This window comes from Leptidea sinapis, chromosome 2 (genome assembly GCF_905404315.1).
Source record: "Leptidea sinapis chromosome 2, ilLepSina1.1, whole genome shotgun sequence".
In the NCBI taxonomy this organism is placed as follows: Eukaryota; Metazoa; Arthropoda; class Insecta; order Lepidoptera; family Pieridae; genus Leptidea; species Leptidea sinapis.
In genome coordinates this window covers 18,087,723-18,101,292 of record NC_066266.1, presented here as the reverse complement: position 1 = coordinate 18,101,292, position 13,570 = coordinate 18,087,723, and the positions used below count along the sequence as shown (strand labels likewise).

Here is a 13,570-nt window from a genome sequence, read left to right as displayed (position 1 = left end):
ATACTCCCTATATTTAATGTACTCAAGACTCATCTTTTGGGATTAAATTGTTTTTGCACTGCTTACACCCCTTAAACATTGATTTGGGGTTTTATTTTTATAAAAAACCACAGACATATTGTAATCCCTCTATTTGTCGAGGATTTTTCTTCTTCAAAGGGTGTATTTTCAATACTGAGATCATTTATACGTCAAGATAGACTATGACAGCTGTGAATACGTCGAAATAAAGTGAGTTTAGAACGAACCTGTATTGTGAGCAATGCACACACACTAACACAAAGTGTCATACAAATCGCGACTGTAAGACGTAGCTTGTCACACACACTAAACTAATATTCGTGGCCTATTTTTATCGGTTGTTCAACACCAAGAGACTGTATCTAGTCGTGTAAATTATCTATTAATATTAGGTATGTTGTCCATACCTATCGCAGGTCGCAACTTAAAATAATTTTACTATACCTTGATTTTCCTCACAGTTAGCAGATTGGGGCATGAACATTGAACAGATAATTTACAAGTAGTGTTGTAAATACTGATTCTGGTATAGGGTTTGTGTTGCGGCATCTGTGACTAAATATTTAATCCCAAAGATTTTTTTTATTAAGACTTCAATACAGTGTCCATACCGAGTTTACGAGAGTCGGGACGTGCTCTGCATGACCTGAAGAATTTATAAATTTCTTTACTTTTGAAATTATTTTTGATTCTCTCCGTGTTTAGTGATGTGGTGACTTTGTAATAACAGTTTCTTTATGACAATAAGGGACGAGACGAGCAGGACGTTCGGCCGATGGTAATTGATACGCCCTGCCAGTTGTAATGCAGTGCCGCTGAGGATTATTGAAAAACCCAGAAATTGTGATCGGCATGTGATAAGCATACAATTTTAAGCTTCGTTTGTCCATTAATTTCACTAGCTACGGCGTTCTTCAGATCGACAATAATGCTTACACATTACTGCTTCACGGCAGTAATAGGCGCCGTTGTGGTACTCATAATTCAGCCTGTGAAAAGGAGCCTCCCACAGAAGAGGCTCTCCGTGTTTCTGTTTTTTATTGTAACTCCCGTTCATTGAGTGTAACAGCTGGTCACTGAAGAGTAAAACTACCTGGCACACTGGTGGAAGTACACCATTATCTGTAAACATAAGAATTTGTAGATTTATATTACGAATGCAAAAACTGAACGAAATTTTAATATTTGGGATGGAAATATTATATTCTGTATTTAAGGTTTCTTTTTACAAAGAAAAATAGAAGAGTAAGATATTGAGTGGAAACTGTAAGCCACTGCCATTTATATATATAAGTAATTATGGATCTTTAACAGTTTCCGTTTAAGGTTCTTTATATACATAACTACCAATTTTATTTACAATAGGTTCCTACGACTACATTAAATTAAAATTATCCCTACGTGGAAGCGTACCAAGAATACTGGCAGAATTTCACAGAGGATAGCAAGTCTGTTTACCGAAATAGCTGCCAGCGCTTGGGTTGCCAGTAACCCTATTGAGGCGAGATAGTACTTTGTACTTTACTCAGTTGGAAGAGCACTCGCACGGAACGTGAGAGATCGCGGGTTCGAGTCCCGCATCGTTCATCGATCATATAATTTTGTTTCCTTTTTTATTTGTGTAATTACTACCAGAAGTGAGGGTTATCACTTTAAAACATAACAAATGATTTGAAAAGAAGCCCGCTTCTTCTCTTTAAGATCGCCATTTGTTTCCAATTTTAAAGGAATCATTTTTGGGAAATAAATGCCTTTTGATAAAGTCCACTGATAGACCAGTATGAGGCTCCTTTGCACAGGATGCCAGCTAGATTATGGGTACCTCAAGGTGACGAGCGCAATTGTATTGCCGCTTAGTATTTTTGGGCTTTTCAAGAATCCTGAGCGGCACTGCATTGTAATAGGCGGGGCGTATCATTTACCATCAGCTGAACGTCCTGCTCGTCTCGTCCCGTATTTTCATATAAAAAAAGGCAGACACGAGTCTCGGTAATAGGGTCCATGTTACGGAAGCCATTTGTCACTATGGTAATAAAAACAAAAAATATCGCGTAAAATAAAACAAGCAAAAACCATAGAGCGATTTATTGTTTTACAAAGACCACAGATGACACAACACTGCCAACTTTCCCGCCAAATTTGAACTGTGGCGACGGTATCACTTGTTTCACCTTAAATTTCTCCGAAAACTGTTTCTTTAATTCTTCCTCGGTCCAATTACATGACGTAATGACGAATATACCTGTAATTATACATTATTGTCACTTTTCGGCAAAATCTATTGACATAATTTCGTTTTACCGTATGTTCTCTTTGTAAGTACTGAAGCTATGGTCCCCATCTGTTTTATGTCTTTTTTTATGGAAAAGGTGGACAAACGAGCGTAAAGGTCACCCGGTATTAAGTGATCACCGCCGCGGCCGCCCACATTCTCTTGCAACACCAGAGGAATCACAGGAGCGTTGCCGGCCTTTAACGCTCTTTTTTTGAAGGTGAATGTTGTATCATCGCGGAAACACCGCACAAGGAAGCTTATTCCACAGCTTTGTAGTACGTGGAAGAAAGCTCCTTGAAAACCTCACTGTGGAGGACCGTCACACATCCAGATGATGGGGATGATATCCTAACCTGTAGCGTGTCGTGAAATTCGGCGGCAGAAATCAGGTGAAACAGCTCTTCGGAACACTCCCCGTGATAAATGCGGTAGAAGACACACAATGAAGCGACGTCTCTACGCAACGCCAAGTGATCCAGCCGTTCACAGAGCACTGGGTCCTCAACAATTCGAGCAGCTCTGCGTTGCACACGGTCAAATGGATCAAGCTGATATTAGGGTGCGCCAGACCAGAGATGACAGCAATGACCTGCGCTTTGTAGAGCGCTAGAATGTGGGCCGGCATGAAGTATTGCCGTACTCTATTGATGACGCCCAGCTTCTTCGAAGCCAATTTGGCTTTGCCCTCCAGATGGCTACGGAATTGGCAATTGCTCGAGATTTCGAGAACCAGACCCAATGTCTATTTGTCAGACTGCACAGGCGAGGTAGTTACTAGTTTAACTAAACTACAGGAGTGAGATTGAATTAGAGTTCAGTTAGTCTGCCGTCGACCGGCATGCTGAATGGAATCTCTGGCTGTGGCTGTGACCAACCGGGGGGGCGCTCCTTAATACTGTATGCCCAACTGTCACAATTTTATTTACAATATTGACAGAGGTGTGGGACTAGACGAATATACGCAATGATGAGATATTACAAATTGTTGAATTGATCACCAGGAACAGACATAAACTTATAATGCCTACTACTCGGCTACGTCGAGTTAGTAAGTCTTTTTTGGGGCGATGTATATGCTTTTACAACAAGATCCCAGAAAATGTTCAAAACAAAAGTATTACGTTATTCAAAAGAATTGTTAAAAAACGTATGTGTGGTAAAGGTTACTATGACATAAATGACTTTCTTAATGATACCACAAATTGGGAATGGAGTGACCGCCCTCAGGCTATTAAATAATAAGTTTAATAGTGCAATATTACTTTGTAAACATATTTTTTCGATGAAAAAAAAGCCCGCTGAGTTTGTTGCGCCCGTTCTTCTCAAGTCTGAGGCATTCATTTTGGAATGGGTGGTAGTTTTTGACTTTCAATAAGTGATGTCACATCCTATTTTTAATAAAAATATTTGAATTTGATGTTGTTATGTAATACTAAACAAACGGACCGTTACTAAGTTACACTGCGCTAGCGAGCGATTATTATCTCTGTTCTTAACAATTGTACGCAGTAATAACGTCAGTTGGGCGACGAAGACTGTCATTGCGTGTTTCGTGGGACAGGGAAGCAATCAGTACCGCATTTGTCAATATTTGGTTCCATTTTGAGATCAAGTTCATACTGTTTGGATTGGTTTTTTTTGTGTCTGTATTTACTTATTTTATTGTTAATATTAATTGGTTACTGTTTAGTTTTCTTGTTGATTTTTGCTATTAATGTGAGTATTTATTGTTAGTTGTTAGTAGTAGTGTTATTTTAATTATGCACTTAAACAGCCTCAGCTCAAGACAACCATTTAAAGATATTAAATCAAAATTTGAAACTAATTTATTCACATTGTTAAAAATGTTTAGAGCCCCTGAAACTTTGTTTAAATTCTTTATCTAGTCTCGTTGGCCTTAATATAGTGACTTTTACTATTACATTTAATATTTATCTTAACAGATTTCCTACAGTATTATAAATTATTTACCAATACATACCTACCAAATATGTTGCTAAACAATTGATACCTAAACAATAGTAATACTAAATTGGCGAGCCGAGCTTTCGACAGTTCAATAACTTATCAACGGAATATAATTTTCCAAACCATCTATAGGATAATCTACTACTTGTTTGAAAGTCGAGTTAGTAAGTCTTTTATTGGGGGATGTATATGCTTTTACAACAAGATCCCAGAAAATGTTCAAAACAAATGTGTTACGAAAGAATTGTTAAAAATCGTTTGTGTTGTAAAAGTACATAACTATAACATAAATATCTTTCTTAATGATACCATAGGAATGGAGCGAACCCCATAAGGCTATTTCATTATAAATTTAAGTGAAAAAAAGTTTATATTATGAAGAAAAAAAAGCACGCTGAGTTTCTTGCGCCCGTTCTTCTCAAGTCATATCATTTCGAATGAGTGGTAATTTTTTGAAGATCAATAAGTGATTTTAAATCCTATTTTGAATAAAAATATACGAATTTGATGACATATTGCTATTTTTACCTTGGCTTTTAAATTGTATTTAGGGACGCGAACGCGACGTAAGTAGAACATGTTCCCTCATAGTGATGACTCACGCAGATATCGATATCATCATAGTGCATCTACGATCAGATCTTAGATCGATCTTTTTGGTTTATAGATTTTTTTAAAGGAAGTGAGGACAAACGAGCGTACGGGATACCTGATGTTATATGATCACCGCCGCCCACATTCTCTTGAAACACCAGAGGAATCACAGGAGTTTCAAGTTCGTGGCATCCCGTATTTGGAATGTTTCACCCAACCCTCTCCGAATGGCAAAAACCTAAGTTGGTTTCGGGGTAAGTATAAAATGTCCTTATTAAAAAAAAACAACAGGAAGCCAAAAATTTCAAATGTATACAGGTTGTTAAACAACTACACCCTAAAAGATAAATAATAAAAAAATATATATAAATATATATAGTTAGACACTTTTTGGTGAGGTGAAATCTCGTGAGTGTGCGTCACCGAAATGCTTATAGCAGTGTATCTGTAGCTATACAGCTGACTTATTATGTAAAATTAGTGCTGTGTATATCTTATACGTGAAATTGAATTGATTTAGTGAAAAGTTTAATGTGTTTATAATGTGCATTGTTAAAATAGTGTTTTTTTTATTAGGCAGGGCACATAGCTCGACGGACAGATGGCCAAGTATCGGAAGATGCAGTGTTGGTAGGCCCCCCATAAGATGGACCGACGAGATCGTCGGACTAGATGGTCAAGATCGCCGGAATACGTTGGATGGAGGGCAGCGCAGGACCGATTGTCGTGGAGGTCTTTGGGGGAGGCCTTTGTCCAGCAGCGGACGTCTTCCGACTGATAATAATGATGAAACATTATGATATTTCAATTTTTTTTTAAATGAAACTACAACATAAAAACTCACCATTATCCTCTAGCATACTATAAACTTGATCCATATATTTAAGTCTGTTTATCTTTGCGTTGTCCGGGCACAATCCAATTGCATCATATGTGCCTTTATCGTGAATTACGCTGAATTTCGAGCCCAACTTTGAAATGTCATCATTAACTATATCAAACACCTGATAAAAAAAATAACAAAATCATTATTTGAAAAGTATGGTAGGCGGTACACATTATTCTTATTAGACTTTGGATCATTTATATGTCTATGACAGCTGTGAAAACGTCAAAAAAATATTGGCTAACAGTTTATCTCTATTTTGAGCAAATGACGCACACTAACACAAAGTGTCATACAAATCGCGAGTGTAAGACGTAGCTTGTCACGCACACTAAACTAATATTCCTGGCCTGTTTTTATCGGTTGTCTAACAGCAAGAGACTACCTACATCTAGACATATTATCTAAGTTTCATAATGTCTCCAATCTTCTGCCATCCTGCCTTTCTTTGGCTACTCTATCCATCCGTAAAGCAGTAATGTGTAAACATTACTGTGTTTTGGACTGAAGGGCGCCGTAGCTAGTGAAATTGTAATTACTGGGCAAATGAGACTTAACACCTTATGTTTCAAGGTGACGAGTGCAATTGTAGTGCCGCTCAGAATTTTTGGGTTTTCAAGAATCCTGAACGGCACTGCATTGTAAGTGTCAGGGCGTATGAATCACCATCAGCTGAACGTCCTGCTCGTATCGTCTCTTATTTTCACTAAAAAATATCATATATTATATCCGAGGTTATACCTGCCACCTGCCTTACATCATCATCCCATCTACTCTGTGGTCCGCCTCTGTTTATACTCTTTTTTCATTCCTTGGATACCCCTGGGTGACTTATTTACAACTTATGTCTGTTTTGTATTCTTATATTTTTGCATCAAATCAAATCAAATACGTATATTTCTCTCAATATGTAGTATAGTTACAATAGTACAGCAATATTTATTCTGAAAATGTTAAAACTACAGTTGGGTGACAGGAGCTCAAACAAAGTAGAACCTGTGCTATGAGTCTCCTGGCCTCCTCCACTCTTAACTAATATATATATCATTGCATTTTATTGTCTATATTATTGAGACTAAATATAAAATATGTTTGTGTGTGTGTATACATTTGTGCATGATTATGAATGCTTCCAAGAGTGTGAGTAAAGATGTTAATATTCTATGAACCTATAGTAACATTGGGGCTAAAAGTATCGGTACTTTTAGCCTTTATCCTGAACTATTATAAAAAAAAAGGTCAGATACATAAGATATACAAAAAACTTAACATAAACTTATGACAGAGACTAACAAAACTGAAACATTCATACTACACGTGGCAAAAAACGGTATTATTAAATTAAATTATATTCATCTTATTAAAAATACAATAAAAAAAAATAAGTAGCCATAAACCATCTAGGATAAATTTCGCATCGAATGGTGGTAGATTCAGGTCGATACGATCAGTGGTTTAGGCGTGATTGAGCCTCAAACAAAGACCATTTCCACTATATATATATATATATATATATAGACAGATAGATATTTATAAAATTTATATATACTAAATCAACTTATTTAAACATTGGGAGACTCGGTGGTGATGACCAGCATGGTATCACTGAAACTATTGGTGATTATTAGTGTTCACGGGTGTACAAACTCTAACCTTAAACACTCATCCTGATGAAGAACCCGCGAATGGTCCGAAACTAGTCGGTACCAACACGAATAAATTTTGGGTAAATTCAAATTATAAATTCAAATATTTTTATTTAAAATATGATATAAAATCACTTATTGAAAGTCAAAAACTACCACCCATTTGAAAAAAATCCTCAGATCTGAGAAGAACGGGCGCGACAAACTCAGCAGCCTTTTTTTACATAAAAATTACATGGGCACAAAGTAATATACGATTAAACTTATTATTTAATAGCCTGAGGGCGCACCATTCCAAATCTGTGTTGTCATTAAGAAAGCCATTTATGTTATAGTAACCTTTACCACACAAACGTTATTTAAGAATTCTTTTGAATAACGTAATACTTTTGTTTTGAACATTTTCTGGGATCTTGTTGTAAAAGCATATACATTGCCCCACAAAAGACTTACTTACTCGACTTAGCCGAGTAGTAGGAAATACAGGTTTATGTCTGTTCCTGGTGTTAACATTAACATTATGGTTATGACAGTTTCTAGGAAATTCACTTATGTGCCCTATGTACATAATTATCAAGAATATATTGAGAAGCAACAGTCAAGATGTTAATTTCTTCAAAATTTGCTCTCAATGATTCTCATAAGATATTAAAGTTAGTTTGACTGGGCTGTTGACACACTTACGGCCATTCCCAATATTCAGTCTATCTCCGGTTGTGGCCTACTTAAGATAAAAAATCGTAAGTATCGATAACTTCTCTGTGCTTACCAGGGATAGAAGTTGGAAATATGGAAATTGCAATTCACGCGTCGCAATATAAGGCGATAAGAATGACTTATCGGGTCTATTGGGACAGCTTCAGATTATTAACAGCTAACAACTGACAGTAGATGGTAGTTATTTATCTATATCTGTAGATAGTATATTGGGAACGGCCGTTAGCCTCTTGATTGGGCCATTTAGGGTATCCATTCATCTTACTCCAACCAGCCCAGCCCAGAAGTATAGCAGTCTTTTCAAATTTCTGCATCTGGAGATTGCAGGATTTCTGCCAAACTCCTGCATTTCATAAGCAAATGTTCTGGCGTTCCTTCTGCCTCCATGCATCCTCTGCACACGGGGCTTTCTGTTACAGCTATGATAGATGGTTCAAGGGACAGTGACCAGTGACAACACCATATGAGAAAAGGCATGTTAAATAAATATACCTTCTAGTAACTAGTGGATGGAATGTTTATATTAACACTTTTAAAAGACACACCTGAAACCTTAAGCTGGGAAACTCAGCATTGCAAACTTTTTGTGCTAAATCGATTGCCTCCGTGCAGTAATCCACACCCAACAGGTTTATGAAGCCCTCTCTTGCTAACTCCAATAAGGTGTATCCATTTCCGCAGCCTGTAATTTTTATCCAAGTATTAATTTATATAAAACATGCCGGGAAGAGCATGCCCTAAACTCCGACACGTCACATTATATTAGGTGGAGGCTCCTTTGCACAGGATGTCGGCTAGATTATGGGTACCACAACGGCGCCTATTTCTACCGCGAAGCAGTAATGTGATCACGTACTGGGCATTGTGAGTAAATTTTTTGCAACCTTGGACACCAATAGAGATACAGTGTCAGTGATACCGTGCTCGTCATAACCACCGGCGCCCCCGCCCTGTCCAGCCGAGACATAACAACAAACATACAAAGAAAAAAAAATGAATTACATTAAAATTACAATTCCAAAATAGTTTCGTCACGCAAAAATCTAAAATTATAAATTTTCACACAAGTGCAGGATCTGACCTATGAGGTCATACCACTTGTCAGCAAATATGTAACAGCACGGGGACTCCTTCAGTGACCAAACAAAGTATGCGGTATAGGTGACCTGGTGCATGCTACCGTGCAATAAACAGACTTACATATGCCAGTCTTCTGGTTGAAATAGGTTGTAAACCTAAAGGTCATCATCATCAACCGTAAGACGTCCACTGCTGGACAAAGGCCTACCCCAAAGATCGGTCTTACGCTGCCCTCATCCAACGTATTCCGGCGATCTTGACCAGATTATCGGTCCATCTTGTGGGGGGCTACCAACACTGCGTCTTAAGGTACACGGTCGCTATTCTAGGACATTACTCCGAGCATAGCCCGCTCCATTAGGCCCATAGGTAGCAACCACGTCTGCATACCGTAAATCATCTCACTGGCAATACACACTGGTGTAAAACCTTCGTCTTCAGACACTGTGGTATTTCGGACGAGAAGATTTTACGGAACTTCCCGAACGCTGCCCATCCGAGTTGGATTCAACAAGTGACCTCTTTCGCGAAAATTGACCTTCCTAATTGGATTGTTTGTCCGAGGTAGACGTACGTGTTGACGATGTCGAGAGTACAGTTCCCAATGGTTATGGGATGCGTGAAAGTGATTTGTATTATATCTGGAATACTACTGCTGACATATAATAAATAATAATAATAATAATATGGACACACTTTTACACAAACCATTTTGCCACTAGGCATAGCCTGTACTATGGGTTGCAAGAAAACAATATGTTTAAAATGATATACTAATTTAAACATACATAAATACATATAAACATTCATGACTCAGAAACAAAAATCCATATTCATCATATAAATGTTTGCATCTACATATGACACCATAAAGCAGCTGGGGGATAGTTTTGAGCAAAGCAAGTGCTTGTGTATCTCCAGACATCTATGGGGAAGCAGTGATCAGATATGATTGAGATAGGAAGTGGTGAGGAACAACTCATGTACATCTGCAACACCAGAGGGGGAGATATCCAGTGCCATTCGGAGTGTGTTAAACCTTGACTTGCCTTTTGACACACATCATCTTAATATATATAAATTACGTGACATGTTGTTTGTCCGCGATGGACTCCTAAACTAATGAACAGATTTTAATGGGGATTATTTCATGGAGTGGAGTTTGGTCCAATTTGAGAGATAGGATAGTTTTTATTTCGATTTGGGACCCATAATTATTTTTATTTTCAATATTTGTTTTCTATGGATATATTTTCTATTATTATAAGAGAATTTAGTGACCCACAGTTTGACAGCTCCGCTGTGAAACTATTTCATTATTACAACAGGGAGCATTTTATATGAAATATTTCTTGATGTTTTGAAATATTATTGGCAAATTCCTATAAACAGTATTTTTTTTATTATCTACAGAACAATGTCTGTCATGTCAGCTAGCTTATTATAAACTAGTAGTTGCCCGTTGCATTCCCAACTAAAGGTTTTATCTCAATACTGCCAGCCATTAAGTTGGCATAGGGACATCTCATTCTGCACGGACACACACCAAGAAAATTATTATCAACTATGCCTCCTTGTTGATTACTCACAAAAAAAACTAATCATGATGAAATAAAAATTGATTGTACAGCCATTTTGACACAAAGCCTAATTACCTAATAACAAATAACATAAAATAGCCCGTGATTACTTACATGTAGTGCACCATTAAGTGATTTAAAAAATCCTTTACAGTTGATCTCATTTAGATCTTGTTTCTTATACAGAGTAAAGACTTATGTGATATTACTTAATATGTAGTTTTATTACCATATTCCATCTAAATTTAATAAAATCCTGCCTCTCTAACTTGTCTAAGTTAGAGAACCAAACAAAATCTGGACTAGTCTCAAAGTACAGACATGTCCTTATTAATCTGGATGGGTGACCTGCCTCACTTGATAGCTGCCTACTAAGAGATTAAGAGATGTGTTCCTCTAAGGGCCGTTCCGAATATTCAGTTTATCTCCGGTTGTGGCCTACTTGTGATAAAAATTGTAACTATCATTGACTTTTCTGTCCCACTGTCTGTCAATGGGAAGACATATAGCTTACCAGCGATAGAACTTTGTATGGAATTGCAATTCACATGTCCCAATATAAGGTGATAATAATGACTTATCGGGTATATTGGGACAACTTCAGATTATTGACAGCTAATTACTGACAGTAGAATGTAGTAATTTATCTTTATCTGTAGATAGTATTTTAGGAACAGCCGTAAGATATCATAGCATGATCTGAACTTTATGACTACTTAAATAAGAGGATAAACAGTAAGAATGAGTAATATAAATTTAAAATAACACACCTAAGTCTATTATAGGAGCATTTTTCTCAATACCACAGTTACAAATACATTCTATTACTCTTAAAGCACTATCTTCACCAAACCACACTTCACCAGTGTCTCCGTGCTGCTCAAAATTACGCAGCTCCTTGGAATAAGCCTCCTGCCAGTAGCTCTGTGTTCCTAATTCTGACGGGTTTAGTTCATCTTCCATTTTTACTGATATGAATTGGAAATATAAACATAAATCTCTAAGTAGCTAGGTATGTAAAAAGGTATATTCCTTTATTTCCTATAATAACGAAATATTAAAATATAACAATATAAAAGTACTGTATGCTGGGTGCCAGGCAAAGAATATATTATTTTTTAATTTTTATTTACTTTATGTGCCAGGTGGTCTATTTATTTTAATTGTCAATGCCATCAGTCATCATATCTCGTAATTAGTTTCTGTTTTTTAATTGCATTGGCGATTCGAGTATTGGCAGCATTCCCAATGATCTAAAATATTTTAACTTTAAACCACAATAAAATTTTAATCAAACAAATAGTTCCATTAGCAAAGCAGATACATTTCAAAATCCAGATGATACCAGTGCCTTTACCGTTAAAGTAGCCAGTGATACAAACTGGCATAGATATTTTCATTCATATGCTCTACCGATCAGTGGCAAGTGAAAGTCCTGGTTTGATGCGTCAGTTAAAGCAGCACGCGCGACGGCCATCTTGGATTTAAAAAATTATCCCTAATTTGGTCTTTGCACCCTCAAGAACGTCGGATAGGATATCTATGGCGCGGCGGCCACCATAATAGTTCTATAAATAAAAGCTCGTATCAGCGCCTCTATCGTCCGCTTTTGTTTTAACGAGTTTCAAATCACAACGATTCTGAATAAGTTTCATTTCCATAAGACTCTCATAATAATAAAATAATTAATAAATATTTTTTAATTAATTCTGAATAAAAAGTTTCATATTTCATGTTATCAAATTACTCGCATTTAGAAATTCATTACTGGTATAAAAAAAATGAATGTCATAAATTAAAAACGAACAACGAGTACGGTTATCAGCAAATTTCACGTTTACTTCGCTGCATAGCAAGAATACCACGCGCATGTGATTGGGATCTACCGACTCACTCTCTTTCGCTCTCCCTTTTGCGTTGCAATATTGGACGCTACTCGTTGCTAACGCTCGCGCTGGCAGGTACTACGCGCATGCGGTCGAGTGCCAGGCATTCACTCTGACTCTGTCTCTTTCTATTTCCCCTCCCCAGGAACGTTAAACACTTAACGCATATCCCCTCGCCCAACGTTTAACGCAACCTCGTTGGAAGTCGCATTGGAACTTACAATTCAAAAGTAAATAGTAATAGATTATACGTGATCTAGTGCACAAAAGAAGACACTTTCATAAACTTTTTACTATTTTCAAATCGAACACTCATTCTATCGAGTATATTACTAGGACATATCGGTTTTCAATGAATGGCGCTGATCACAGATCATACACTTAACTTAAATTATTAACTATAAAAAATATAATCCTTTAGGGCATTTAATATTAAAATTGTTACTATTGTTTTTTAGTTCTAGTTACCGCCCTAGTTATTCTTGTGCTGTTATAGTGCGGTTTTCAAGGAGCTTTCTTCCACGTACTACAAAGCTGTGGAAAGAGCTTCCTTGTGCGGTGTTTCCGGGACTATACAACATGGGTACCTTCAAAAAAAGCGCGAACACCTTCCTTAAAGGCCGGCAACGCTCTTGTGATTCCTCTGTGCAAGAGAATGTGGGCGGCGGTGATCACTTAACTCCAGGTGACCCGTGCGCTCGTTTGTCCTGCTATTCCATAAAAAAAAAACCTAATTGTTATTTGGTATTTGATAAGTTTTTGTGTAAATAAAATACTTTTGAAGGGATTTACGCGTGTAATTGTCCTTCTTAAAGTTTTTGTTCTCATTGTTAGGTTTAAAAGATTTTTCTTAAAATAGCTATTTTTAATAGATGATAATAATAGCGATATAATATGTGGAATAGGTGAAACCGGCG

General features: G+C 37.0%; 1 protein-coding gene across 1 annotated transcript; it reads right to left on the bottom strand.

Annotated features, from left to right (window-relative positions):
- Positions 1 to 2,091: 2,091 nt before the first annotated feature.
- Positions 2,092 to 12,068, bottom strand: LOC126971479 (EEF1A lysine methyltransferase 2). The gene is made up of 4 exons (XM_050817815.1): positions 11,538 to 12,068; positions 8,653 to 8,789; positions 5,703 to 5,862; positions 2,092 to 2,263 (listed from the first exon to the last, which is right to left on the bottom strand). The coding sequence occupies exons 1-4, from the start codon at positions 11,728 to 11,730 to the stop codon at positions 2,106 to 2,108; spliced, it is 648 nt and encodes a 215-aa protein (XP_050673772.1). The 5' UTR covers positions 11,731 to 12,068; the 3' UTR covers positions 2,092 to 2,105.
- Positions 12,069 to 13,570: the final 1,502 nt, after the last annotated feature.

What these genes read in the sequence shown, in the direction of transcription:
- LOC126971479 (XM_050817815.1), bottom strand. Translation starts at nt 11,730, where the DNA reads ATGGAAGATGAACTAAACCCGTCAGAATTAGGAACACAGAGCTACTGG. An exon ending in TGCTCCTATAATAGACTTAG is followed by an intron (nt 8,790 to 11,537) that starts GTGTGTTATTTT and finishes TAAAAATTACAG; the next exon opens with GCTGCGGAAATGGATACACC. An exon ending in TTCCCAGCTTAAGGTTTCAG is followed by an intron (nt 5,863 to 8,652) that starts GTGTGTCTTTTA and finishes TTTTTTTATCAG; the next exon opens with GTGTTTGATATAGTTAATGA.